Genomic DNA, 27,879 nt, shown 5'->3' on the forward strand with positions numbered 1-27,879 from the left:
CGGCCGGTTCAGATAGAGTCTGGAGCGAGGAAGGAGCGGTCGGAGGCTGAGAAGCGGTGGCGGTCGGAGGCTGGGAAGAGAGAGAGAGAGAGCGGTGGCGGTCGAAGAGAGAGAGAGAGCGGTGGAAGAGAGAGAGAGCGCGTGGTGGCGGTCGGAGGCGGTCGGTGGCGGCGACAGGGGTGGGAGAGAAGAGAAATCGGGGAGAGAGAGTTTTTTTTTAAGGTTTGGCTCGGATAAAATGAAAACCCGAGCGGCTGTATAATTTATACAGACTTTTGAATTTGGGTGCGACTTTGTCGCACCCATTGACACCTTTGGGTGCGATTTTGTCGCACCCAATGACCTGTGTCAGAGGTTTCGGGTGCGACTTTATCGCACCCATTGACATTTTCTAAAAAACGGGGGAAGTTTTGTCCGCCGAAAATTTAAGATCATTTAGGTGCGACTTAGTCGCACCCAATACTTTAGAGAAAGTATTGGGTGCGGCTAAATCGCACCCAATAGTGGTACCACACTTTTGGGTGCGATTAGTCGCACCCAAAGTCAGAAAATTTCGCGAAAATTTTCCAGCGCTTAATTGATTTTTGGGTCCGACTATTCGCACCTGAAAGTCTTATTGGTGCGACTTTTAGGTGCGAATAGTCGCACCCAAAAGTCATCTGCACCGGAAAACTGTTTTTGTAGTAGTGACTTGTCGAAGATCTGGAAGAAGGACAAAGATATAAGTGGATTCCCAGTACCTAATCTAGTTCTTTTCAATTGTTGCCTGGAATGGATTGTTTAGTTTACTCTTTATTATGCCTGATTGGGGTTTGAGATTGGTATGTGTGGCTTTGATTCCGCTGATTTTGGGTTTTAGTGTGTCCTTGTGCTTTGGTGTTTTTCCTGACACATTGACTTTGTGAAAAATGTTTGAAAGTGGATCATTGTTAATAGAGTTGTAGTTTGAATCGTAATTGATAGTGATACAATGAAGTCTGAATCTCTTCAAGAACAATGTTTGGAACAAAAAATGTAATCGCCACTTTGGAATTAAAAAGAAAATGTACTGCTGTCTTTTTTTTCTTGCAGATTCTAATATGATACCCTAGGATCGCGCGGCTCCTGAGGCTCCTCCCGAACTCGGCTTGCCACCGCACCACCGGGGGAGTTGATCGAAGCCGTCCATTTTTCTTGATGAACTGATTTTGGAAATAAGATTTACTGTCTTATTTACTAGTTAGATTAACTAATAAGTAAATCGTATTTACTGTTAGATTAACTAATCCTCATCTCTAATACTTTTACTGTTAGATTTATTGTCTTCGATTGTTCACATAAATAATAAGTAAATCGTATTTACTGTTAGATTAACTAATTCTCAACTATAATACTTCTCCTGTTATGGTAAATAAGATTTACTGTCGTTCTTGTTATGGTAAATAAGATTTACTTTTATTCTTGTTACGGTAAAAAAGATTTACTTTTGTTCTTGTTATGGTAAATAATATTTATTATTGTTCTTGTTACGGTAAATAAGATTTACTGTCGTTCTTGTTACAACAAATATTATTTACTGTAGTTTTTGGTATTGTTAATTAGATTTACTAATTTTTTTGTTATGGACGATATTATTTATTATGATAGTTAATAATATTAACCTAAGGGTACTATTGGAATATTAGAATGTTGTCATGATAAATTGGCTATTTTCCTAAATATGTTAATAGTTGGGCTATAATTTTAAAGTAGGGGTGTTGTTTTGGCTAGTTGTTTAACCGGCCCTTTTTTTTTAATTGAATAATTAAATTGCATTTTTCCTTCCTAGCCTTCCATGTTTTCCCACTTCTTAAGTCAACAGAATTTAAACATATTAAAACTTACCGATTTATTAGTTTAACAATTAACTATGACCCTAACCCACAATAACTGATTAAATCCTTTAACCGCTATTCAAATGTACAATGTTGGACAAATATGCTCATAATAACATCGACAATCCGTCCATAAGCTAATTTTACAGACATACCATTCCATCCGTAACTGGAATGGGCTTTAAAATATGTGTTCGATTTGAGATGAAACGACTCCAAAAAATACTACTGATTTTTTTTTTTTTTTTTTTTTAAATATAACAATGGAATTTTTTAAATATATGGACAAATTGGATCCGTATGTTAATATGGTTGAATTGAAACGGATTTGTCCAACCCGTCTATATCAGCTTGACCAATATTGGATTACCGTTGAAATTACACACAAAAACAAAGGCAAATTATTGTAATACATAAAATCACCGTGCATGGTACGTCCGTATTAAAATATAACAAGCTCATTCATAAAGTCTAGTAATTTTTTTTCCTCTTGCACGCGATGTCTTTTGATAGAAAAAAAAAATTATCGTTGCTCAAGACAAGAGTCTAGACCAATGCAAATAAGCAATATGACTTCTCAATTAATACTACACCAAACCACAACCACCAACATAAATGATTCGGTTATTTACTTCCTTATTCTACAATAAACACCGCTTTTATAGAGAGCAATTGATCATAATGTAAATAGAAAGAAAAAATAAAATCAAAATGACTTTAAATATGTTTCATTAGTCATTACCCATCCGTCAACCAGAATCATAAATTTAGATGTCTTAAAAAGTGTTTTTTCTCCGTTCCAGTAACATTATTGAAAACTAAAAATAGAATGAGGTTCAAAGTCATGTGCATGTAAATATATATATACTCACACTAAGTCTATGTGTCTACCTAAAAAGTAAAACAAAAGAAATTTATTGCCTTCAGCTGATCAACCACTATTCTCTCTCTCGCTCACTACCAAGATTTCATTTTTTTTTTGGTTTGCGTAGCTTTTCTATATTCTTATCACTAGATTTATTTTTGAGTAGTAGTGTCAGAGGCTCAGAGCAAAAACTAAGACAACCACTGGTTTTTTTTTTTTTCCTTTCAATTATTTTTCTTATTTTCATCCTAGAGTAGTTTTAGCACTTTGCAGCAGAAAATTATTGGTGATAATGTACACCGTAAAAGCCGAAGAAGCCCAGACAGAGAGCGCCGGAAAACCGTCGGCCGGGCCGGTTTATCGCAGCATTTATGCCAAAGATGGCCTTCTTGATGTGCCTCAGGAACTACATTCTCCTTGGGATTTCTTGAGGTATATATATATATATATATATATATATATATATATATATATATATTTCTATTTATTCATCTATGCATACATACATTATATGGTGTCGTTTTGTTGAAAAGAAAAGTAGGCATTGTTTAAGTAACAAATATTGTGCTCCATGATGTTTAGCAGATCATGAGTCAAGAGGTCAAAATTTTATTTTTTTATTTTTTTAATTATGAAATGTAATTTAGTACAAAATCAAAATAATAATGATTGCAACAAACTCTTCACATTGATCCGGATTAACCAGACTCGAGAAGGCTCGTAGGGAAAAGAGCCTCTTATTATTATTTTTTTTTAATTATTATTGTTATTTGTTTAAATGAGATGTGATCACTTGGTTTATGCAACTAGAGATTATAAATCAAATTACCACATAGCATTTTTTTTTTAGAATTAATTTTTTCTTATGTTGTTAGTGGCTCTGTTAAGAAGAATCCAAACCAGCCAATGTTGGGACGAAGAGAGACAAATGATTCAAAGGTATTAATTAATTTTAAAACACCCCATGATATTTAAGTCTTAGAACTAATATGTAATGTAATATAAATTATGGTAATCAACATAAAAATTCCAGGCTGGTCCGTATGTATGGTTGACCTACAAGGAGGTCCACGACACGACTCTTCTCATTGGTTCGGCCATTAAAAGCCGCGGTCTAAATCATGTAAGTACAGTATAAAAAGGGAAAGAAAAAAAAAAAAGACACTAAGAAAATTGATAGTAAATTATCTGTTTTTAATTATTTCTTTTACGACTGTAGGGAGATCGATGCGGCATTTATGGATCAAATTGTCCACAGTGGATTATGGCAATGCAGGTCCGTTTCATTATCATGTTTTTTTTTTAATTTCCGATTTTCGACACATTCATGATAATCGTGACGAATTTTACGTGCTCTCAAGTTGTTTTTTCATTTTTTTTTCACTGTTTTAATTAATTACAGGCTTGTTGCAGCCATGCCATAACATATGTTCCTCTATATGACACATTAGGTAAACAAAAAATTACTTTAAAAAAAAAAAGGTTACGGATTATATTCGATTTCTTCTAAAAAAATGTTATCCTTTGATATGCAAACACAGGTCCAAATGCCGTCGAGTTTATCATCAACCACGCCGAAGTTTCAATAGCTTTTGTACAAGAGAGCAAAATCCCTTCCGTGAGTCATTGTTCATAGGTATCGAATTTCAATTATGAGACGTTTTCATTTATTTATTAATTCTGTTCACAGGTTCTTTCATGTCTTCCGAATTGCTTGACACATCTAAAAAGTAAGTTTAAAGCTTGTTACTTATTATTCAAAGTAGTAATAAGACCCAGGAAAATTTATGATCGGTTTCATTTTCGCAGCGATTGTCAGCTTCTCGGGTGTTTCAAGCGAACACAAAAAGGAAGCCGAAGATTCGGATGTGGCGTGTTTTTCTTGGGATGAATTCTCTCACTTGGTATGACTCATTTTTTGTGGACACATTTTTCTGTTTGTCTTAAATTCAAACATTCAATTCTTTTATTTATATATTTTTCCTTTTGAAGGGAAATTCGAGCTGCGAATTACCCGAGAAACAGAAATCAGATATATGCACATTAATGTACACAAGTGGTACGACTGGTGAGCCAAAAGGTGTCATTCTCACTAATCACGCGATGATGGCCGAAGTATTGTCCATCGATAAAATGCTGGATCTGACCGACAAATCGGTAATTATGTTTACTTTAAGGACCGGTAATTACGTTAAAAGAAGAATATTTACTTAATTTTATTCTATTTTATAGCTTTACATAGACGCCAAACTATTACGCGAGTTGAATTAAGTTCCATAAACTAAATTTCTAAGCAAAATGGTCCATGAACTACTGATTTTGTATAGTTTTAGTCATTAAAAAAAAATATTAAATTTTTTCAATGAAATCTATTACATAAACTTGTTACTTCTACAATAAAAAGACTAATTCAGTGATAATCTATAGCTAAAAGCTAAATAATTTTTGGATTGTTAGATTAAGATTATGCTTTAATGGCACTTTTTAAAATTGTAAGCAAGTTATTAATTTGTAAACATTTTTTAAGTTCTTTAGGTGTTGGATTTCAGTTTTAAAAAAAATCTTTATATGAAAATTACCAGAACACTATAAAATCAATAATCTAAGAACCAAAAATATCTCACACATAATAATTCAGGACTCTTTAAGCTACAAAAAAAAAAAAAAAAAAAAAAACCCTTATTTTTACTAACTTTTTTCTGTTAGATCATGTAGTACATGTATTGATAAGAATTGTTTTTCTGTGATGACAGTTTACTGAAAACGATACATACTTTTCATTTCTTCCATTGGCTCATGTGTATGACCAAATAGTGGAGAATTATTGCATTTACAAGGGAAGTTCAATAGGCTTTTGGAGAGGGGTGAGAATTCAACACTTTTAACATTTTACATTTGTTAATTATTTTCTTCTAAATTTTATTTATATCAACTCAAACATGGTTTACATACATTTTCTTTAAAATTTATAGGATGTCAGGTTTCTGATGGATGATATGCAAGAGCTCAAACCAACAATTTTTTGCGGTGTGCCAAGAGTCTATGATCGTATATACTCAGGTGAGTAATTTCAAAATTTTTTTTATAGTTATTGTTCTAAATATTGGTAGCATTAAACTTTGGTACATCTTGAAGGTATAACCAGTAAAGTGTCATCTGGAGGTGCAATAAAGAAGATGTTGTTCCAATATGCATATAACTAGTAAGAAAAAAACATAAATATCTTGCTCTTACTTATTATTTTCTATAATATCTAGAAATTAAGGTTTTCTAATTATTTCAGTAAGTTGGCAAATCTGGAGAAGGGTTTTCCACAAGACCAAGCAGCTCCTCTGATGGACAAGCTTGTCTTTGATAAGGTCAGAAATTAATTGATCCATAATTATTAATATTCTAACAAGTACTATGTTATGTTAAAGCCTGGAATTTCAACCAAAAGCCTATTTCTTGTGATACAAGTAAAACCGATCTCAGCCAATATGTTTAAGCAAATCAAATTTGGCACATAATTAAATCCACTATTGACGATATTGAATGATTAATGGCGATCCAATACGCAAGATTTACAGCATTCAAGCTCACAATCCTTTCTTAGATTGATAATTCAATGTTAACTTGCCACCCAAGCTATTCTTGATAAGATCCAACGGTTGGCAGATCATGTGTACTCCAACATAGTACATCTTAGTTTTCATATATATTTTTTTCTTTTACAGATTAAACTCGCGCTAGGAGGTCGAGTTAGGCTCTTGTTAACCGGGGCTGCTCCGCTGCCAAAGCACGTCGAGGAATTCTTGAGGGTCACGAGCTGTGCTACACTATCACAAGGATATGGTATTTTTTTTTTAGTTGACACACTATGCTCTTTTTTTATGCACTTCGTAGGAATATAACATAATCGGAATTGATTAGGTCTGACTGAGAGCTGTGGTGGGTGTTTCACATCCATATCCAATGTCTTCCATATGATGGGGAGCGTCGGAGTTCCCATAACGTCCGTCGAAGCGAGGCTCGAGAGCGTCCCCGAGATGGGCTACGATGCTCTCTCCGATGTGCCACGTGGCGAGATTTGCCTCAGAGGGACATCTCTCTTCTCTGGCTACCACAAGAGACATGATCTCACTGCAGAGGTGCTTATTGATGGGTGGCTTCACACAGGTACCCCAAAAAAAAAAAAAACTATAAATTAGGAAAATAGTAAACTTAAACGTTTGATATTGCTAAATAGCCAATGTTTAGTAAATCTTAGATAAATAGTCGTAAATGATGACATGACCTAATATATGAAAGTGACTATTTACCTAAGATTTACATATGTAAATATATGAAAGTGGCCATTTACCTAAAATTTACCAAACGTTGGCTATTTAGCAATGTCAAACGTTTAAGTTTGCTATTTTCCTAATACTAGCGCGTATTTGACAAATTTAGACTAATTGTTATTCCACGATTGAAGGCGACATTGGAGAATGGCAAGCGAATGGAGCGATGAAAATCATAGACCGGAAAAAGAATATATTCAAGCTTTCTCAAGGAGAATATGTAGCGGTTGAGAACATCGAAGGCATTTACTTGCAATGCCCGGCCGTAGCTTCGGTATGTTTTTTTTACTTCCTACATTGGGCTTTGGTCGGTTTTAATTCTTTTTTCGTTGTAATTAGGTTTGGGTCTATGGAAACAGCTTTGAGTCGTTTCTTGTGGCCGTGGTTGTCCCCGAGGAGAAGGCGCTGCAGGATTGGGCGACGGCCAATGATGTGACCGATGATTTCAAGTCTCTGTGTAATAACACGAAGGCGAGGAAATACGTTTTGGACGAGCTCAATAGCACTGCTCGGAAACTTCAAGTACGTGGGGAACATTTCCGAATAACTTTATTTTGGTTTATTAGTCCAGTTCATAAGAGTTGTATTTCCTACAGCTCCGAGGTTTCGAGATGTTGAAGGCGATTCACCTAGAGCCCATTCCCTTTGACATGGAAAGAGATTTGATAACTCCAACTTTCAAGCTCAAAAGGCCACATTTACTCAAGTATTACAAGGTATAACTATTTTCTCATTCCTTGTGTGAGCCAAACTGTACCTTAAAAGTTTCGTCGCTAATTGAATTTATGTTTCTTCTTTTTACAGGACTGTATTGACGCACTGTACACTGAAGCAAAGGAGGGAAAGATATGAGAGCAGCTCCTACGTCAACTATACCTTTCATTTAGCAATGTGGAAGTTCTATTATTACAGTTTGTGTTATATTTCAGTTATATTTAGATAGCATTTCCGAAGAGTGATTTAAGATACATATAACCTCTGTCCATAGATAAGGATTATTTAAAAATTTGTTCTTGAGCTTTTGAAAGTTACATTGCTAAGAGTAAGCTACAATTTGAGGGCACCTTCTTTTCTTGAGTTTTAGTGTCAAACAAGAAACTTGAAATGGGTCAATATTTCATGGTTTTCGCAAATGAAAGTAGAAAAGTAAACCAAAAGAGTTGGTCTAGTGGCAAAGATGAATGCTGAGATGTCGGGATAGGCACAAGGTCTCAAGTTCAATCCCCATAAACTCAAAACAGTTATAAAATCATGAAGTAGACAATCGAACAAGGTTTCGAAAGATACAACATATTTATTGGAAATAAATAATAATGTTTGACAACAAAGAAAACAAAGCTCTCCAACATTAATTATTGTCACGTTTACATACACAACCAATTTATCATCACAAGCGTCACCGGGTACAAAATCATGTACGGCAACGAATCAATCGAACAAGCACAATAAAAGACAATACAATGCAATCCAAACGAGCCTTACAGAAGATGATCTAGAAAACAACGAGCAACAAAGCCCAGACGGGGTAGACGAAGAGAGCGACAATGCCGACAGTGTTGGAGACGCCATTAGCTCTCGTGAAAGCGTTCCTGAATCCCCCGGAAGCTCTGATGTGCTCTTGCAACAAGTAACAAGCGATGACGAGGCATATCACCAGCCCGATCCAGTTGTCCCTTATCGTGTTCGCAAACAAGCTCGGAGCCACCACCGCTAGCAGAATCAAAGCCCCCGGCAATTCGAGCCAATCTGCATCAATCACTAGGAGAATTAGCTCTTGACTCAATCGCAATGATCGCTATTTTAAGAATCCTACGTTGTTAACATAAAGGAACCTAAACAGTCATCTCATTGGTAATTTGTTTTGAGATGGAACCCAATAATACTTAACATAGTATCTGACAATCTCAAAGGGCCGTTAAAGATCCTACATCCGAAATTCAAAAGTACAGAAATCTTATCTTCACATTGATAATACTAGACCATTGTCAAATGGACTTGAGAACATTGATGAATTAATATCCGACACTATACGAGAAACATGATTCAGTCAAGAGATAAGATGGTCAAGTATACCTGGGAAATGGCGAGGAAAGAAGAGTCGCAAGACAACGGCCACGAAGGCAATCCAACTCCCAATCTCTCCCCTGGATTGTATACAAAATGTATATATCACATGTGTATAGGTATGAAAAATGAGGTGTATGTTGGTTATGTACAGAGAAATGGATTATCACCTGAAGATGTTAAAAATTAAAGAGGGAAGGCTGAAGAAAATGTATGGGATCAGCAAAGATGTGAGCATGTTTGTCTTCCAGTTTGTTCGGTCCAATACCAGCAAATAACTACAAACAAAGAATTAATCGTGAGTCAGTCAATCAATCTGGAGAATTGGTAACTAAAGCCAACAAAGTCCTACTGATCAAACCAGAGAAAACAAGAATAATTTTTTTTTTTTTTTGGTAATTTTGGGATAAAAAACCAAAATTGGATCGATTTGACTTAAATTTCTTTTACTTTGGATCAAAGAGAAGCAAAGATCACCATGAGACTACATATCCGGATTAAATTTAATCACGGAGACACACAATAGAGAATAGTCGATCAATAAAAGTAGAGAGTTTGAGGTAGAAATACATGGCAGCGAAAGAGGCGATCCACTCGAGGAAAGAAGAGCCGAAGCCGAAGCTGGCGAGCTTGATGGAGTGGCTCGCGAGCTTCCTGAAAGCCGAGCCGAGATCTCTCATGTCGCCTCCGATCAGATCGCTCGTATCCGTGTCCGTCTTCATTCTCAAGTAGCCCTTTCCCATCTTCTCTCTCTCTCTCAAACTCTGATGAGACTGTCTCTTCAGTTTCAGTTCTTCACAGACATATAAAGCATAAACAGAAAGGGAAGATATTATTTTTTTTTGGGAAGATATTGAGTGAGTGAGACATATAAATATAATACCAAAAAAAAATATTAATAATAAGCAATTTTTTATTGGTTAAGAGCCGTGATCCTATCAATGTAAAATCTGCGGAATCTAGTGCAACGTGGCGAGCAATTAATGTAGGCGACTTTGTTTGGCCATTGCGTGATGTTTGATCGCATTGAATTGGATTGGCTGGGCTGTGTACAAGGCACAAGCTGTCTTTTTATAATAATTAAATAAAATAATTCCAATTTCTGACGATTATCCTCTTTTAGATAATTATAATTTGAAAACGACGAACCAAGATGAGCCAGGAATATCGTCTAATTATTCTAGAATATCCCTCCACGTATATGCGACTAATTATTTTAATTCTATAAGCAAACACATCTTGAATTAATCTCCATGAATTGATTAAGATCTCAAAATTAAAAAAAAAAAAAAACATTTATATTCTTGTACTCTGGGTTCTTTCTATTTATAGAAAATTATGACAAAAAATAGTCAAAGCTATAAATTATCTAAAAAATTGAAATAGTATATAGATTTGGCCAGTCTAGGAAGCTGGAAAGCCTTTTATAAATGCGCAAGAGAAGTTTCACAAAGTATCCATAATGATACACAAAATAAATTCACAAAGTACAGAAAAACAAAATCGAAGAAGAATAACGCAATACAACACAATATTTAGACAAGAAGAAGATCTAGAGAATGACTAGCAACAAAGCCCAGACGGGGTAGACGAAGAGGGCGACAATGCCAACAGTGTTGGAAGCGCCGTTAGCTTTGGTGAAAGCGTTCTTGAATCCGCCGGACGCTCTGATGTGCTCTTGCAACAAGTAACAAGCGATGACGAGGCATATCACCAACCCGATCCAGTTGTCCCTTATCGTGTTCGCAAACAAGCTCGGAGCCACCACCGTTAGAATAATCAAAGCCCCCGGCAATTCCAGCCAATCTGCACCAATCACGATGATCCGTGTGGTAAGAATCCGAAAGTCAAATACAGGATTCTTGATAAACATTGATAACACTAGTCCATCGCATATTTGACATCATATATAATTCAACAAAAAAAATTAGATAACTAGTCAACTAAAATGTTTGAAATTGTTATATAGTCAACATGACGTGTCATTCCTGATTTGTCTTTTCATTGAAATAAAATGGTGGTTATTTAAGCGTGTAAATACGTGAACGCGAGTATTTACCTGGGATTTACGAAACGTTGGTTATATAGCAATATGAAACTGTAAATATGATTATATAACTGATGGACCCATAATTCAATCACGAGATAAGATGGTCAAGTATACCTGGAAAATGGCGAGGGAAGAAGAGTCGCAAGACAATGGTCACGAAGGCGATCCAACTCCCAATCTCTCCCCTGGATTGTATACAAAATGTATATCACACATGTATAGGCATGAAAAATGAGGTGTATGTTAGTTATGTACAGAGAAATGGATTCTCACCTGAAGATGTTAAAAATTAAAGAGGGAAGGCTGAAGAAAATGTATGGGATCAGCAGAGATGTGAGCATGTTGGTCTTCCAGTTTGTTCGGTCCAACACCAGCAAATAACTACAAACAAAGAATTAAGCGTGAGTCAGTTAATCAATCTGGAGAATTACATCGAGCAGCTACAATTGTAAAGCCAACAAAGTCGTACTGATCAAACCAGAAAAATTGAAACGAAATCTGGTATTTATTGGATCACAAACCAAATTGGATCGATTTGACACTAATTTCTCTTATTTTCGGAAAAACAAAACAAAAAGCAGAGATCACCATGAAAATTCACATCTAGATACAATTTAAGCACGCACACACAAAAGATAATAGTTGATGAATCAAAATAGAGAGTTCGAAGTGGAAATACATGGCAGCGAAAGAGGCGATCCACTCGAGGAACGAAGTGCCGAAGCCGAAGCTGGCGAGCTTGATGGAGTGGCTCGCGAGCTTCCTGAAAGCCGAGCCGAGCTCTCTCAAGTCGTTTCCGACCAGATCACTGGTATCTGTATCCGTCTTCATTCTCAAGTAGCTCTTTCCCATCTCTCTCTCTCTCTCTCTCTCTCAAACTCTGATGAGACTGACTTTTGCTTCTTCAGTTTCAGTTCTTCACAGAGACATTTAAAGTAAAAATAGATATTTTTTTGGGGGGAAGATATTATGTGAGTAAAAGTAAAGTAATATAAAACAAAAAACAAATAAAGAATAATAAGCAATTTTTTATTGAAAAATATCAAGAGTATCCCTTGTGTTTAATCGAAATGCGAGATTTATCCCCTTTATTTTTAAAAATATCAGATATATCTCTCCAGTTTAATATAAATGACAAATACATCCCCTAAAAAAATGTTATATTACAAATATCACTCTTTTTCGTTTATTTTTTACAAAAAAAATAATTTGAAATCCCCTAAATACCCTTAATGAAATAATTTTTTATCTTCTATTCTATATAAAAAAAAATTAAATTAAAATATTTCTTTATAAAAAGTTAAGGTTTTTTTTTTATAAAGAGAGATTTTGATTTTTTTTAATAAAATAGTAAATAAATATTTATTCTATTAAGGGTATTTTGAGGAGTTCAAATTATTTTTTTGTAAAAAATAAACGAAAAGAGTGATATTTGTAATATAACATTTTTTTAGGGGACATATATGTCATTTATATTAAACTGAATGGATATATCTGATATTTCAAAAAATAGAGGGGATAAATCTCGCATTTCGATTAAACACGAGGGGTACTCTAGATATTTTCCCATTTTTTATTGGTTAAGAGCCGTGATCCTATCAATGTAAAATCTGGGAAATCTAGTGCAACGTGGCGAGCTATTATTGTATTATAGTTATAAAATCTAGTGCAACGTGGCAACGGTTCCGATTCAGATTATTATCTTCTTTTAGATAATTATAATTTTTTAAACGACAAACCGAAATGAGCCAAGAATACAGTCTAATTATTCAATTTTCCATAAGAATATCCCTACACGTATATGCAACTAATTATTTTTAATTTATAAAGTTTCCATAAGCAAACACGTTAAGAAAACTTATTTTCATTTATTAATTTCTGATTTCTTGAATTATATCCACGAATTAATTTCGCATATTTTTTTTTGTATAGGGCCTATAGGCCAATTGTCTTTTAGAAAATGTAATTTGATAAAAAAAAATACTAGTTTTAGAATTTATTTATTTTTTTTGACATAAAAACTAAAATTGACCTATCAATATTTACTATACATATAACATGAAATTTATATTTCTTAATCTATTTCTTATAATTTTTTTATATTAATTGCTCTAGTAAACTTCTATGTTACTTATATGTTTTTCTTGCATTTGACACAAATATTATTAAATTCATGTCACTTTATTAATCAACAAAAATTTAAAATACTATAGGTATTGCTAAATGATTATAAAAAGACTGTAACACCTTTCATAATTTCGTAACTAACTGGTCACTAAATATATAATTATGTGATGGATCGATCATGAAATTCTGTAATTCACGGATGATTTTAAAATTTCGTGATAGATTAGTCATAAAATAAGAAAATGGTCGCAAAAGTGTATTGTTTTGAGAAAATATTTCTCTCTCATGTTTTTAGCAATATAATTATCAAAATTTAAATTTTGTTGATTTTAGTAAAGTGACATTAATGTAATTACATTTGAGTTAATATCTCGTTTATTATAATAATGTCTTATATATACATAGTACAACACTAAAAAATAGTAAGAAATAAAACTAAAGAAATGGGACATTACGCTTAAAATATTTGAATTTATTTCTTATAATACTTTATTAATTAAATTATAGTTTTAAACTTCTAGTTTATACATATACACGACATGTCCTGCGAGTATGGCAGTAGAAGAACTAGTGTACAAAAAAGGAAACACGGATTTCAGCAAAAAAAAAAAAAAAAAGTAAACACGAATTCCCGCCAAATCATCGATTGTGTTTTAAGCGTTAACTGGAAGATCTTTATCGGAAACGATAAATTCTCAGCCGTCCGATCAGAACATAAAAAATAAAAAAAATAAAAATAAACAGCTGTCACTCAAAACTCACAACGACTCTATTTCTAAAACTAATAGGTATAAATAGAGAGAGAAGAGTACCCGCGTTTCCAAAGTCCCTATGAAGAGTCGATTGGCTCTTGAGATTTAGGGTTTCGAGAAGTATGGCGGTGATCTAGGGTTTCGACGCCACCGTCGCCGTCGCCGAAATCGTACGACGGATCGTTACCGTCGATCCTTCCAGAAGCTCGGCGTGCCGCCGCGTACGGATATGGAACTTCTGCCAGGACTCCGGTGACGAAGACGCCTGAGAACGTTCGCGGCGGTGATCGGGAAAGAGAGCGGCATCGGCGTCAAAGACTCGCCGTACGGTGACGTCCGTTGACTTCGATACTTTTGTGGCGGAGAACTCATTCTTCTGCCTTCTTGCGTGTGAATAGTCTCTGTTTTTTTTTTTTTTTTTCTGATCGGCTTTTGTTTGTCTGAGATTGTGTATTTTTTTAAAACAAATTTGGTTACTTTTTGGGTCTTCTTACTGACGCAGTCTGTATTCATCTTACCATTGCCTCTAGGGATCTGATGATATTGTGTTGAAGCCTCTGATACAGCGACTCAATGATGACCGTTTCTTATTCTTCTTTTTGTGTGTGTAAGCAAGTAGGTTTTATGTTCGTCATTATTACATTTTCTATATCCATTGTATTTTGTAATCTTAATATCGCCGGTGGTTACTGTATTCGACTAAGAAACAGCCAAGGGTTTGTCAAATATCTATGAGCAGGCCTAATTAAAATTCAATATTTATGGTTTACATGAAAACATTGTATTTAGGGTACTTCCTCGTCGATGAGCCTGTTTGGAGTTGGTCGTTGACCTGTTGTGTTTTCGGTGTCTGGCGAGTCAGGGCTTCTGATCTTATTTCGGTGCTCCGGAGGACCGGCATGGCAGTGATCGGGAAAGAGAACAGGTGTGGAGAGCGACTCCGGCGTGGGAGACTCTGGTATTATTACGGTTTCTTTCGCCGACTTCGATGCCGTTGTGGCTTTGTGGCAGAGAATTCGTCTGCTTGTCTTTGTTCGTGCATGACCTGCGTTCCTCCTTATTTTTTCGTGATTGGTTTTTGTTTGCCCGATATTTTGTTTTTTCTTTTATTTTTTGTTAGTGGTCTTATTGCTGTTGTTACCATCGCCTCAAGAAATCTGATATTGCCATGCCTCTCTGATATTGTTTTTTGTTGCCACTAGCTCTTAGGTTGATTCCATTGTAGTCCTGCAAATCACATGTCGGCGCTGGAGCTTCTGGAACTCGTCGTTTGGATCTGCACTCAAATCATGGACATAGGTTTTCCAGGTTTTGCTGTTATATTAATGTTTGAAGTCAACTGTCTAAACCAAATCAATAAGTAGAAATAATTACTAATAACCTGCACAACTGTCTAAATAGATTGGTTCTTGTTGCCTAACGGTTTAACAGGTTTTATTGTAAATAAAGCAAAAAGAGTGAAGGAAAATAAATACTTGTATTGTAACCAAGCTTATGTTTTTCTTTCTTAAATATGCTAAGAAGAATTTCCTGTCCACGGAGCTGCACACAGGAAGCTTGGTGAACATCATTTCGGTTTGCTTTTCTCTCTACTCAGAACACTGTTTTTCTGTTTGTTTCATTCATTCAGTAACATATGAAATAGTGTTGTGTGTTTGATTTTCCATATCATTTCAGGTTTTGTTTGCTTTATTTGCATGCCTTTCCATATTTTTTTGGGTTATACAATTTCAATACCGTTACAATTGAGGTCTATATGCATCATTTACAGGCTAGTTTAGTTGTTTAGGAATTGGGTTTCAGGGAGGTTTTATCAATGTATGGTTATTTCGTCACTTAAAATAGACGATAGACTCTACCTAATTTTTTGCACTGAAATTTTTTGTTTTAGTTTTTCTGTTGTTTTTGCAAAGGCCACTGTTGTGGATCTAAGCTGTTATTACACTGGTGGGGGTCATATTTTCTCACCGTCACATCGACCTGTGGAAAGAAAATAGCAAATCGTGTTTAACATAGAAAGTCAATTAACAATATTTTTCATTGAGATCGTCCTATAAACATATCTGTCCTAGAGTAATGATAAACGTTTTTTTTCCCATATATTTTCTATGACTTTTTTAGTTGCAAAATATTTTTGAGAGTCTTTTTTTCTACAACTCCAAGGTCTTTTAATGCAAATTAATTTTGAGTCTTTATATTTAAAAAAAAAAAACTAAAATCTTAGCATTTAATGTGGTTTGAACTTTCTAATCGGCAGAGAGGATGCTGAAAACGACATTTCAATGTGTAGGTCTCTCTGTTCCGCATTTTTTATTGTCTGAGTTGCTCATTTAGTGGTTTGGAGATTAACAGAAGACAATCGAATAAATGCCTGCCTGCTTATCCTGATATGGAATGACAAAGGTTATGAATTTTAACATGCCAAGTACATATCCTAAATTGCTAATTTTTATGGTGAGTTTCAATATCAAATTGAACTCTCAGGTACAATGCTTAATATGGCGTTTTGTATACTGGTGAAGACTACTTGATTTGTTTACTGGTTCTTGAACTCACACTACATGCAATATTTGCTTCATTAATCTTTTACTCTATAAGGTTCGAACCTTCTCTAGTAGTTTCCATGACTGGGATAATACAAAACATGCCAAGTTGATATGAGTAAAGTCTCAATATTGTGAGTTAAGTCTCAATATTGTAAGATCGTTGACATGGAATTTTATATTTTAATTTTCCCTTTCTCTGATTCCTCATTTCTATGTATTTATCATCTTGCTGATATGCCTCTCTGATATTGTCTATTTTTGCTATTATCTCTGTGGTTGATTCCATTTCAGTATTGCAATCACATGTCAACATGGGATAATTGCCTTGCTCACATCTGCTGAACTTTATTTAGAATTTCTCTTTTAACAATTTTTGTCTTATCATCCTGATATATTAAAGAAATGCATGTAACAAGCTTTTTTTTTTCTTCTTTCTTTCTTAAATCTTTCGAGAAGAATTTCAGAGCTGCACAGACGAAACTTGGTCACGTCATTTTGGTGTGCAAGTCTCTCTAATCGAGCACTCTTTTTCTGCTTGTTTATTCATTTATTAGCATATGAAATTGCGTCGTGTGTTTAATTTGCAAATAATCGGTGGCTGTGCGGGTCTTAATTTCTCATCAGTATTCTTGGTTTCGTTTTCTTATTTTATCTTATAAGGCTTTTCGTTTTGTTTTTGGTTCTATAATGCAAAGAGATGCTTCAAGCTATTTTAGGCTGCTCAAGATCTCTGCCAGTTTATAGAGGTATATTGGACTATCTTCCTATTTTTATTTATTTTGTAACAGTGAGCCCTTGGTGCAGAAAACTAAAGTAAAGATCCTCAAATGTAAAACCTTGAAACATATCATCCCCATGTTTTCTACAAAATATCTTATATTCATTAGGTACTTTACCATTACAACCATAGACTTCTTGCTTTGATGTAGAGCAAAAGTGTATATTGGACTATCTTACTACTATGATTTCTTTTGCTGTAGCTTTTACAGGATACAAACATTCTAATATGTGATTTCTTATTACAGGTTCCATGGTTGCAGATTATAGATGACATAGCGTGCAATCATGGGCCCTTCTATGAGTACATAACAAGCATAATCGAGACTGAGGAAACTCTCATTAAACTTCGAACATAACTCTTTTAATGATGTGTTAAGAGTCAGCATATGTGTAGTTTGTAAAGCAAGAAAAAAGAAGCTATATGATATGTTAGATGCTTATATTTGGTGGTAGATGTTATTGACATTTTACTGCCCTATTCTCAAGTATCAAAGGTTTATTGAAGATATTTTCTACATAGATCCATGAAAAGGTAAACACTATTTTCTGAAAGAAAAATCTCCGAAAGACACAAGTCACTGATATGTGTTCTGCTTTGGGCCTTGTAGATTGCTGCTTCTTAACCGAGTGAATGCTAAACAGAGCAAAGATGCGTATGATTTTGAAGCGAGTTCAGTCCTCAGCGTGTCGTGGATCGGGCCCATATCCATCTGTAAGTTCTACTTCAACCTGGCCTCCCTTTTCGAATGCCCTGAAGCGTTTCCGACAGCTCCAACTTCAGGATAATTTATACAAAATTTTAGCGATATAAGCCACATAAACATACATAAACATAAGTGTTTGTGTTTTAGCCAACATTTTGTAAATTTTTCGTAAATAGCCAAAAAATTCTATAAATGTTTCGTAAATAACCACATTTACTAGAAATTTACTCAGGGTTTTTGGTTATTTTGATAGTGTAAATAGATTTATGTAGCTAATTACAAAAAATTAACGAAACATTGGTTATTTCAAAATTTCTAACGTCGACATGTTTTTCTGTTAAATTTTTAGTTTGTAACACTTTCTTCATGGCTTACAAAAGATAGTTTCGCCTTTCTAACGCATCAGTGACATCAACCAGAGAGTGAATCGCACGCTCTGATACTGCAGCAAGTATTTGCATAATGAAGACCCCTAAGACCAGGTTTGCTTGCTTGATCATTATTTTCGTACTAGGTTGTGCTTTGAAGATTCTTTTAAATAGCTTTACAGTTATAGGCATTCGTGATTCACTGGCTGATGCGGAACAAGTATCAAATGAGAGCAAACTCATAGAAGTACACTATGGAAACGCAAATATCAAGTATCAAGGTTTTGGAAAAACAGGTGCTACAAAGAGCTTTGTCTTCACATCTATGGTTTGAACTTTGAATAAACAGGTACGTCATTATGATAACGTCTCAGCCACTGCCGTAGTCGACTCGCACAAAAGCTTCCCCATAATAAAACCTTTCTTTTCCCTAAAAAACTAAAAGAAATATTTAAGTCTTTGATTTTTCGATTTTTCTTTGCTCTTCTTCCCTCGTTTTTCTTGGTCTTCAACGGAAGAAGATCTTGAAACCTTGACACGGCGGGACTCGCCGGAGAAGCCTCTTGAATCTTGACACGGCGGGACTCGCCGGAAGAAGATCTTGAAAGTTAACACGGCTTGAATCGCCGGAAATAGATTCTTGTTGATGAAACGGCTTGAATTCGCCGGACTAGAATCTTGATAAAAAAAACTCCGAACTTCCAATGCGCTCTATCGATGAAGCTTCTTCCGCCGATGAAGCGATGGTGAGAAAAACTTGAAATCGAGAAAAAGAGGCGCCAAATAACCGGAATACTTGGAGGTAAAAGGAAATTGACCTTCGTGAAATTCCATCGGGCTCGCGTCGGAGATCTTTTCCGATCGTCGAGGAAATCGGGGAGGACGAAGTGAATTTCTCTAACCTAGAAAATCGAATGCGGAAATTCGCTCTGATACCATATTACATTTCTAGGTTAGGATAGATAGAAATTGGATTTGAGAATTAGGGAAAACTAACTCTCATCTTGAATGATTGAGAGTGAAAATGTTTATTCCAAAACTGATGAGAAAAATACAACTAAATGATTTTATATAGTCATGAAACATAAAGGAAATAAAGGAAAAATACAATGAAACAAATAAAGGAAAAACAACTTGTTCAACTTATCGTTTATCAGACATAAACGATACATACAAACTTATTTGATCTCTAATAATTGGGCCATAGGCAAGATAAAATTGGCGCGTATAAAACAGAGAATAATTATTTTATCTTCAAAGTTTTTCTGGTCAAGCAGATTGTGTAAAACAAAATAGAATAATTTAGATATGAATTTGGCACTTACTTTACTTTAGTATACAGTAAGTTTGTTAAATGGTCTTTTAAGGAAAATATCTATTGGAACAGTATGTGCGCCGACAGCTCTACATCTATTGGAACAGTATGTGCGCCGACAGCTCTCTCTTCTTTTGCATATAGGACTTGTTTTTCTTTCTTTCTTTTTTCTTTTCAAGGAACAGCTCGCATAAAGGACTTTTTTTTTCTTTTTTAGGATTGCAGAAAGGACTTAATATTAATCATGTTTTACTAAATTTGTACTGTATAAAAGAAAGTAGCCATCAGATTATTTAAAAATAGAAAGAATGTTCAATATTTACATAAACTAAATTTTTAGGTTTTAAGAAAAAAAATTGAAAGAATTATCAATATTTATTTATTTAATATACATATCTATAACATAGATAATAAAGAGAATTTTTTTCCCATTTTCATTCAGAGGCCGCCACATGACGGCCTTTATTTTATTTTCTTTTATTTTCGGCTTTTTTTTCCATCTCTCATCAATATATTTTGTATAATTTTTTTAATGTATATTATAATCATAATTATTAATACTATATTATACTAAATCAATAACATACATTATTTTGAGTATATGTTATTATATATATATATATATATATATATATATATATTCTTGGAAAAACTATGTGGTATTAATATTACACGTAGATTTTATATGTTATTATTTGATATATAATACACTTTTACAATTTAACATAACAATATATATTATTAATATAAATATAAAAAAAAAATTCTTACTTTCTATTTTTTTATATTTTTTCTTTAATTTCTTTTATAAAAATTTAACTTCAACTTTTATTTACCTAAATTTTTTTTTTGTCTATAATACTTCTAAGAAATCTGACATTTGACAGATAGAAAAACGTGCAATATTTTGAAAACTTTGAATCATAAAAGAGTTTTTTTTTCACTATTGACTTAATTATGTCATGTCATCATCATCATGTACGAATAATAATAAAACAAAATTAAAATATGACATGATCTAAATTCTGATTTCCTTAAGGAAAAGAACAATAATAAATTCTACTAATGACAAATTTAACCTTGATCCATATTAATCAATACAATTTCCAATTTCTCTATTGGATGTTAGTATGCGCAGTTAATGTCTATTTATATGAAGTGGCTACCAAGCAGAAATTAAATATAGTACAGCTCTAATTAAAGACTAAACTATATTGCACGTATATAGCCCACACTAGCTGTATTAAGAAAGAAAAAAAGAAAGAAAAGGCGAGGAGTTATTGCTGTCCACCCAATATCTAAAGCTTAAAATGACATCGCAGTCATACAAAGTAACCAATTATTGAAATAAACAAATTACAAACCACACCGATCAAAAACAAATAATTAAAAATATAAAATCAGACATATAGAGAGTTGTATATATTAAGTGGCTTTGGTAACGGAACGAAACTTGACGAAAGAGCCCAGCAAAAGCCTACCGGACTCGACGGAAAAGGTGTCGTAACGGAGGAAAAGCTCCACGAGGAGCAACCTGGACAAGAGCACCACCATATCCTTCCCCGGGCACTGCTTGTTCTCGGCCGTCGGATCCTCCGTCTCGCGGCCGTTGGACCACAGCACGTGCCTCAGCATGCGGGCCCCGCCTTCCCCGACGAACCTGTCGGCCACGAACTCCTCGGCCCGTTTGAACACCTCCGGGTCCCGGGTGGCAAAGGGCTGGTACCCGAAGATGGTCTCGCCTTTCTTGACCTTGAACCGCGCTTCGTGGCTACGCACCTCCATGTCCTCCCTCGCTTTTCCGTACTGAAACGGCACAGGCGGTTCCATCCGCAGCGCTTCATACACGGTCGACTTCGTCAGAGGCATGGCCTCCACCGCCGCAAGCGTGACTCCTCCTACGCTGCCGTCGTCGTCTAAAAGTAGACAAAATGATTAGCTGGTTAAACTTTTAACCATTTTGAATGGTTGATGGTTAAAGATCTCACCGGTTAATCGTGTTTTTAAATGAGTCAACCAATTACAATTAGTTTTAATATTTTATTTTTTTGTCGTTGGTTAACTGCGACTAATTATGAAATAACCGGTTAAAATTAACTAATTGGTTAATTTTGACAACAACAAAAAAAGTAAATTAAACTGTCATTAGGTAAATAGCCACATTTGCAACATTTGCAGTTTGATTTTGCTAAATAGCTAACGTTTCGTAAATGTTAGGTAAATAGTCGCTTTCGTATATTTACATAAGTAAATGTTAGGTAAATAGACACCTTCATTTATTAGGTCACGTCATTTTTATGATTATTTACATAACATTTACAAAACGTTGGCTATATAGCAATTTCAAACATTTTAGTTGACTAATTACCTAATTTTATGTTAATTTAATTGGTCAATATGCACACCTTTACCATGGTCCCTTACGGCAGCCTTGATCTCGGCGGAAAGCCGGCGATGCAAGTCTTCCCCCGCGGCAGCGACCCACTTGATCAGGCTGGGGAACCAAGACTTGAAGCCGCCGTAAGAGCTGAAGCCGGCGAGGAAGACCAGGTTGTGGCAGGCCTCGCCGCGGTCGAGCCCGGCCCGGACGGCCTCGTCGAGGATTGGGGTGGCGGCGGAGTAATAGGCGTCGTAGAGCTTCTTGTAGTCGGACTTGACGACGAACCACGGAAGAGGGAAGGTGTGTAGGACGAGGTCCTCGAAGACGTTGAGGATCTTCGGTAGCCCTAGAGTAATGAGCGGAGCGAGCATGAAGAGGAGCCATTTGTCGAATAGTCCCGAACTTTTCTCTCCCAGGCCGTACTCGGACGGGTCTTTCCCGTCGGAGAAGAATCGGAAGAGGAACTCGAACAACATTTGGTCGTTGAGCTTGTTGTAGTCCACCAACTTGCCTATTCACCCGAACATTTGCAGATAATGATTTCATTAATCTATATGTGTGATTGTCCAATTTTTTTTTTTATAAATGAAAGAATTTTTATTTTTTTTTCTAACTTTTCACTATAAAAATCTTTAAAAAAAAATGCATAATTTACATGATTATTACTATCATTCTAAATAAATTTTGTTCCATTCTCAATCAAAAAAATATTTTGTTACCATGTAAAACTCTATTTCTCGTACGAATACGTAGCGTATCATTTCAATACAAAAATATATGAGAAATGCTATTTAGCACGGATCACGAATATGAACGATCCACATATCTTTTGACACGTGACATTTTTTTTAAACATTTTTTTGGTGTTTAATGTTTTTGGTGAGAGTCGTGTGAATTCGTGATCCAGGTTACAAAGAATTTCAGAATATATATATATATATATATATATATATATATATATATATAAATTTTCAAAATTTGTGTCTATAATTATCAAACAATAAGAATCTATAATAATGTCAGCCCTACAGCCTACTTACTACGACCATAAAAACAATAATAGTAAAATACCATTACTGTCCTCCAATTGCTCTTCGAGAGCAGAGAAGAGCTGCGAGAGCGCGGTTCGGAAGAGAGGGATAAACCTGTCTTTTCTGGCGGCAACCACGGCGGAGAAGAAGTTCTTGAGCTTGGCGTGCTGTGGCTCGGAGGTGTCGAGGAAGGCGCAGACGCGGTGGCCGCCGGTGAAGGCGGTGGAGGGCATGAAAGTGCCGTCGAGGATGTTGCGCTTCTCCACCTTCGAGCTGTCCATCACCACCGCGAAGCTCTCCGCGTCCAGCACCGCCACCACCCTCGGATCGCCGGCGATGAACGGTCCCGGCGGCATGTTCGTGCGAAACACCGTGGACCCGCTGCGGCGGATCTTCTCCCGGAAAAACTTCTCCGTGCCTTGCTTGTAAAAGTAGTCGTACCGGTCCTTCACCGCCCCAAACCACGGAAGCCCGTACCCGCCGGGGATCTCCTTCAATGGGAGCTCTTTCGAGTCGTCATCGGAAGGACGAGACATGTTTATTATCGCTATGATTATGAAAATGAAATCTCTAGAAAGTGGAATGCCTTTTTTTTAGATAGCCATCTGATTTGAAGTGTTATTTGAATATGTATATATAATATGCACAGAGATCTGGGGTACGTGCTACGACGTGGGCGGCTTTGAAATAAAGGTGTAATTACTAGACCTTAGCAAGATAAGTCATTGCACAAGTTTGATTATAAAATTAGATCGTCATGATTTTGCTCTATCTCTTTTCGTATTTTATTTTATATAATTCTGTTTTCTTTTTATCAATATATAGTTTCCAGCTATTAAACATATAATATATTGGGGAAAATGACGTATATATTTTGTGTTTTTAGTAAAATGTCGAGTTTAACTTTTGATTTTTAAAAAATATCGAGTTCATACATTTTTTTTTTAAACTAAAATCACAAAATTATACTCTGAAATAGATTACAGTGTCATGAATCTTCTTTTTAATGAATTTTTATGGACATTCTGTAATATTTATATGTAGATATCAATTATCTTTATTCAATCACGTAATATATGTAATTCATTTAAAAACTAAAACAGAAAAACATTCTCCTAATCGTGAAGAACACAAAAAGAGACAAAACGGTAAAACTCGACAATTGATAGTCATATAAATCACAGATTCGAATAGAGAATCTATGATTCAGAGTTGCAATTCGAACACAGAAGAATGAAATCATCTCTTTAGAGACATGAATTATTTCATTATTTAATTTCAATTTAAAGTTATTTTTATTTCAAAATTAAGAATTTTGAAGTTAAGGTACTGATTTGGATTTGATTCGATTTTTCTTATATAAAAGTTAATATCAATGAAATGAAACTTTGTAATATTATTATCCATTTCAGGGTATAATTTTATCATTTTGATTAAGCAGATGATATGAACACGACATTTTTTAAAATTAAAAGTTAAACTCGATGTTTCACTAAAACACATTGTATATATATATAGTAGTACTAGTGCTACTAATTAACTTGGTTGATGGCTAAGCACTCAAACGTGCCAAACATAAAAGTCAAGGAATTGCGGTACCTGCTGGAGGAATGCATCTAGAGCCCTTTCTCATCTCAATTAGAGAAACACTAATTGATCCACTTGGGAATAAACTTTTCTTAGAAAGCAGTTTTGCTGTCAGAATAAAATTAATTTGACAGCGTGAAAAGTTCCGGAACTGGTGAACGTGGTTTCGATCTCCAATTAGTAATACGCAAAATCGATAATGATTAAGTTGAATTTAGCCTTAATTTTAAACATGTTTTCTAACTCAGAGGCTTTTAAACAAATTTGTAAGAAAAATAAGGATTGGGGTTATGAGATTAAGAATTCGCGAGTGAGGTAAAACTTGAACTCAAATTAACTTTGGATCGAACCTATATATAGGCGTTTCATGAAGGATGTTACGATTATCCAAAAACTGTTGAATTAATGTGCCTTAGCTCATTCCATTTAGGTTTAGCAAACCTTTAGAGTTGATAAATATGTGGAGTACTCCAAACGGATCCATTGAATATCTCAAATATATAAGGAGTTTTGAGATGAGAAATTTCTTTAATTGAGCTTAATAAGCCATTAAATACAGATAAATCTCAGATCTAGAGGAATCCAATGCTTGAGAGAGAGAATATTCTCTCGCAGTGTTTTCTGTTTTGATTTTATTGCTTAACTGAATTACTTGGATTACATGTATTTATACAATCCATGACTGTCTAGATACAGTGTATTTAACTAACAACTTTCCTAACTGCCTAAGCCAACACCTTGACCAATGGAGACGCTCAGCTGACGTGGCAGCTGCGCTGGCTGTGATCAAGTGCAGTCGTCTTCAGGTTTGTCTCTATCAGCCCCCCTCAAACGAGGCGTCAAGGCATGGACGTGAAGTTTGTCCCTGAGCTTGAGGAACCGTGAGGCAGAGAGGTTCTTTGTGAGAACATCAGCGACTTGGTCAATGGTGGGGACATATCGGATTTCGAGCTTCTTCTGGACCACCATGTCGCGGATGAAATGTAAGTCAAGTTCGATGTGCTTTGTGCGGGCATGAAACACAGGATTCGCTGCCATAGCTGCAGCACCTAAGTTATCACACCAAACAACTGGTGGCGATGTGACAGCGACACACAACTCACTGAGAAGTGATCGAATCCAGGTAATCTCAGCAGCAACATGAGCTAAAGCACGATACTCGGACTCTGTACTTGAACGTGCTACCACACCCTGTTTGCGTGAGCTCCAGGAAACTAGACTTCCGGCTAGGAACACACAGTAAGCGCTCGTTGAACGACGGTCGTCGACGTTGCTTGCCCAGTCCGCATCAGCAAAGCTCGTGAGATGGAGTGACTTGGAGGGAGCAAGTGAGAGACCATGTGTCATAGACCCTTTGAGATACCTCAGTACTCGCTTACAGGCTAACCAGTGAATTGTAGTTGGAGCAGCCAGGAATTGGCTGAGTTTGTTGACGATGAACGCAATGTCAGGACGCGTGATAGTGAGGTATTGTAACGCCCCAATCACACTCCTGTATTGATAGGGCTCAGCAAGTGGTTCACCCCCTTCACGAGATAGTACTGGAGTTGACGCTGCTGGCGTAGAACATGGTTTGACACCAGTGAGGTTTACCTTGTTGAGCAAGTCAGCAACATACTTTGTCTGGGAAAGGAACAACCCAGACGCAGACCTGGAAACCTGAATGCCAAGGAAATAGTGAAGCTCACCCAAGTCCTTTAGTGCAAACTGAGAGTTTAAGTCCTTTGTGAGACGTTTGATGACAGCCGGTGTATTTCCAGTGACTATAATGTCGTCTACATAGACCAGCAACACTATGAAGACAGAGCCTTTGTTGAAGATGAACAGGGACGTGTCTGCACGAGAACCAACGAATCCCCACGCTAGAAGAGCTAGTCTAAGCCGATCAAACCAGGCCCGTGGGGCTTGTTTCAAGCCATATAAGGCCTTGTGCAATTTACACACATGATTTGGTCTGGCAGTGTCAACAAACCCTTGAGGTTGACTCATGTAAACCTCTTCTGTGAGAACGCCATTTAGGAACGCATTATTCACATCCAATTGGACAATATTCTAGTTGTGGAACACTGCAAGAGTAAGGACTACACGGATAGTGCAGGGCTTCAGGACAGGGCTAAACGTCTCAGTAAAATCTACCCCGGGTGTCTGTGAAAAACCCTTGGCGACCAGGCGTACCTTGAATCTTTGAACAGAGCCATTAGAGTTGTATTTGACTTTGTAAACCCATTTGTTTCCAATGATATTGTGTGCAGGTGGAGCAGGGACTAGGGACCAGGTTTGGTTTGAGGCTAGAGCAGCAAGTTCAAGGTTCATAGCCTGAGTCCATTTTGGATCTGTCAAGGCTTGGGCGACTGTTTGAGGCTCTAGTGGACCAGGTTCTACTTGGATAGGGTGTTTTGTAGCTGTAAGGACTTTTGGTTTATAGATCCCTGACTTGGAACGAGTGGTCATGGCGTGAGTGGAGGGGACTGGATCAACAGTGGGTTGATGCTCAGTAAGTTGTGGTTGTACTGGTTGAGATGAAGGTTCAAATGGGAGTGTGGTTGGGATAGGTGAGGGTGATGATTGCTGTGTGGTGACCATTTCTGATGAGGTAGGTGATGGTATGTGGGGTGAGTGCAGTTCACTGGATTGATTTGTGTTCTGTGTGTGTGGATCAGGTGTTTGCTGATGTGGTGGTGTGAAGGTGAGAGTTGGAAGCATGATCGTTGTAGGGTCAATGTCAGGAGATACCTGGTCAGAAAATAACTGAGAAAATGGGAATTCATTTTCATTGAACACTGCATTCCTTGTAACATAGATACGCCCTGATGAGTGTAGGCACTTGTATCCTTTATGTAATGAGCTGTAGCCAATAAACACGCACTTTGAGGACCTGAATTGCATCTTGTTGTTGTTGTATGGCCTCAGGTGTGGAAAGACTGTGCATCCAAAAACACGCAGGAATGTGTAGTCAGGTTGTTTTTGGAACAACTTCTGATATGAGCTCATTCCTTGCAGTACAGGGGTTGGAAGTGAATTGATCACGAACGTAGCTGATGAGAACGCATCCCACCAAAACTGTAGAGGTAAACGTGCTTGAGCAAGCATTGACAGCCCCAGCTCCGTGATGTGTCTGTGTTTGCGCTCAGCCTT

The 27,879-nt window shown here is 36.0% G+C and overlaps 4 protein-coding genes and 2 long non-coding RNA genes across 8 annotated transcripts; 3 read left to right on the forward strand and 3 right to left on the reverse strand.

Annotated features, from left to right (window-relative positions):
• Positions 1 to 2,754: 2,754 nt before the first annotated feature.
• LACS2 (long-chain acyl-CoA synthetase 2) lies at positions 2,755 to 8,093 on the forward strand. Its single transcript, XM_089624624.1, has 19 exons — positions 2,755 to 3,150; positions 3,594 to 3,657; positions 3,752 to 3,841; positions 3,938 to 3,994; positions 4,121 to 4,169; positions 4,260 to 4,336; positions 4,409 to 4,448; positions 4,528 to 4,622; positions 4,711 to 4,875; positions 5,472 to 5,582; positions 5,691 to 5,778; positions 5,854 to 5,920; positions 6,002 to 6,077; positions 6,435 to 6,552; positions 6,631 to 6,876; positions 7,175 to 7,314; positions 7,380 to 7,562; positions 7,637 to 7,756; positions 7,845 to 8,093. Exons 1-19 carry the CDS (start codon positions 3,011 to 3,013, stop codon positions 7,890 to 7,892), a joined length of 1,974 nt encoding a protein of 657 aa, XP_089480750.1. The 5' UTR covers positions 2,755 to 3,010; the 3' UTR covers positions 7,893 to 8,093.
• A 221-nt stretch (positions 8,094 to 8,314) lies between these two features.
• LOC149387790 (cold-regulated 413 plasma membrane protein 1-like) lies at positions 8,315 to 9,963 on the reverse strand. Its single transcript, XM_089624625.1, has 4 exons — positions 9,675 to 9,963; positions 9,275 to 9,382; positions 9,114 to 9,184; positions 8,315 to 8,786 (listed from the first exon to the last, which is right to left on the reverse strand). Exons 1-4 carry the CDS (start codon positions 9,845 to 9,847, stop codon positions 8,533 to 8,535), a joined length of 606 nt encoding a protein of 201 aa, XP_089480751.1. The 5' UTR covers positions 9,848 to 9,963; the 3' UTR covers positions 8,315 to 8,532.
• Positions 9,964 to 10,469: 506 nt separating this feature from the next.
• On the reverse strand, positions 10,470 to 12,128 carry LOC149387791 (cold-regulated 413 plasma membrane protein 1-like). The gene is made up of 4 exons (XM_089624626.1): positions 11,834 to 12,128; positions 11,428 to 11,535; positions 11,269 to 11,339; positions 10,470 to 10,910 (listed from the first exon to the last, which is right to left on the reverse strand). Exons 1-4 carry the CDS (start codon positions 12,004 to 12,006, stop codon positions 10,657 to 10,659), a joined length of 606 nt encoding a protein of 201 aa, XP_089480752.1. The 5' UTR covers positions 12,007 to 12,128; the 3' UTR covers positions 10,470 to 10,656.
• A 1,986-nt stretch (positions 12,129 to 14,114) lies between these two features.
• LOC149387792 (uncharacterized) lies at positions 14,115 to 16,694 on the forward strand. 2 transcript variants are annotated; one of them, XR_016300784.1, is made up of 3 exons: positions 14,115 to 14,648; positions 14,823 to 15,608; positions 16,324 to 16,694. It is a non-coding gene; the product is annotated as an uncharacterized LOC149387792 (long non-coding RNA). The 2 variants fall into 2 exon arrangements; XR_016300785.1 differs by having other exon boundaries at positions 14,823 to 15,341; positions 15,465 to 16,694.
• Positions 16,695 to 17,021: 327 nt separating this feature from the next.
• Positions 17,022 to 18,757, forward strand: LOC149387793 (uncharacterized). 2 transcript variants are annotated; one of them, XR_016300882.1, is made up of 5 exons: positions 17,022 to 17,730; positions 17,813 to 17,891; positions 17,968 to 18,071; positions 18,483 to 18,545; positions 18,614 to 18,757. It is a non-coding gene; the product is annotated as an uncharacterized LOC149387793 (long non-coding RNA). The 2 variants fall into 2 exon arrangements; XR_016300883.1 differs by having other exon boundaries at positions 18,620 to 18,757.
• Positions 18,758 to 21,023: 2,266 nt separating this feature from the next.
• On the reverse strand, positions 21,024 to 23,875 carry LOC149387794 (allene oxide synthase 3-like). Its single transcript, XM_089624657.1, has 3 exons — positions 23,198 to 23,875; positions 22,152 to 22,637; positions 21,024 to 21,662 (listed from the first exon to the last, which is right to left on the reverse strand). Exons 1-3 carry the CDS (start codon positions 23,691 to 23,693, stop codon positions 21,172 to 21,174), a joined length of 1,473 nt encoding a protein of 490 aa, XP_089480783.1. The 5' UTR covers positions 23,694 to 23,875; the 3' UTR covers positions 21,024 to 21,171.
• Between the last annotated feature and the right edge of the window lie 4,004 nt (positions 23,876 to 27,879).

The sequence above is a fragment of the Urtica dioica genome, chromosome 8 (genome assembly GCF_054948205.1).
Source record: "Urtica dioica subsp. dioica isolate 48M chromosome 8, U.dioica_male_clone48M_v1_H2, whole genome shotgun sequence".
In the NCBI taxonomy this organism is placed as follows: domain Eukaryota; kingdom Viridiplantae; phylum Streptophyta; class Magnoliopsida; order Rosales; family Urticaceae; genus Urtica; species Urtica dioica.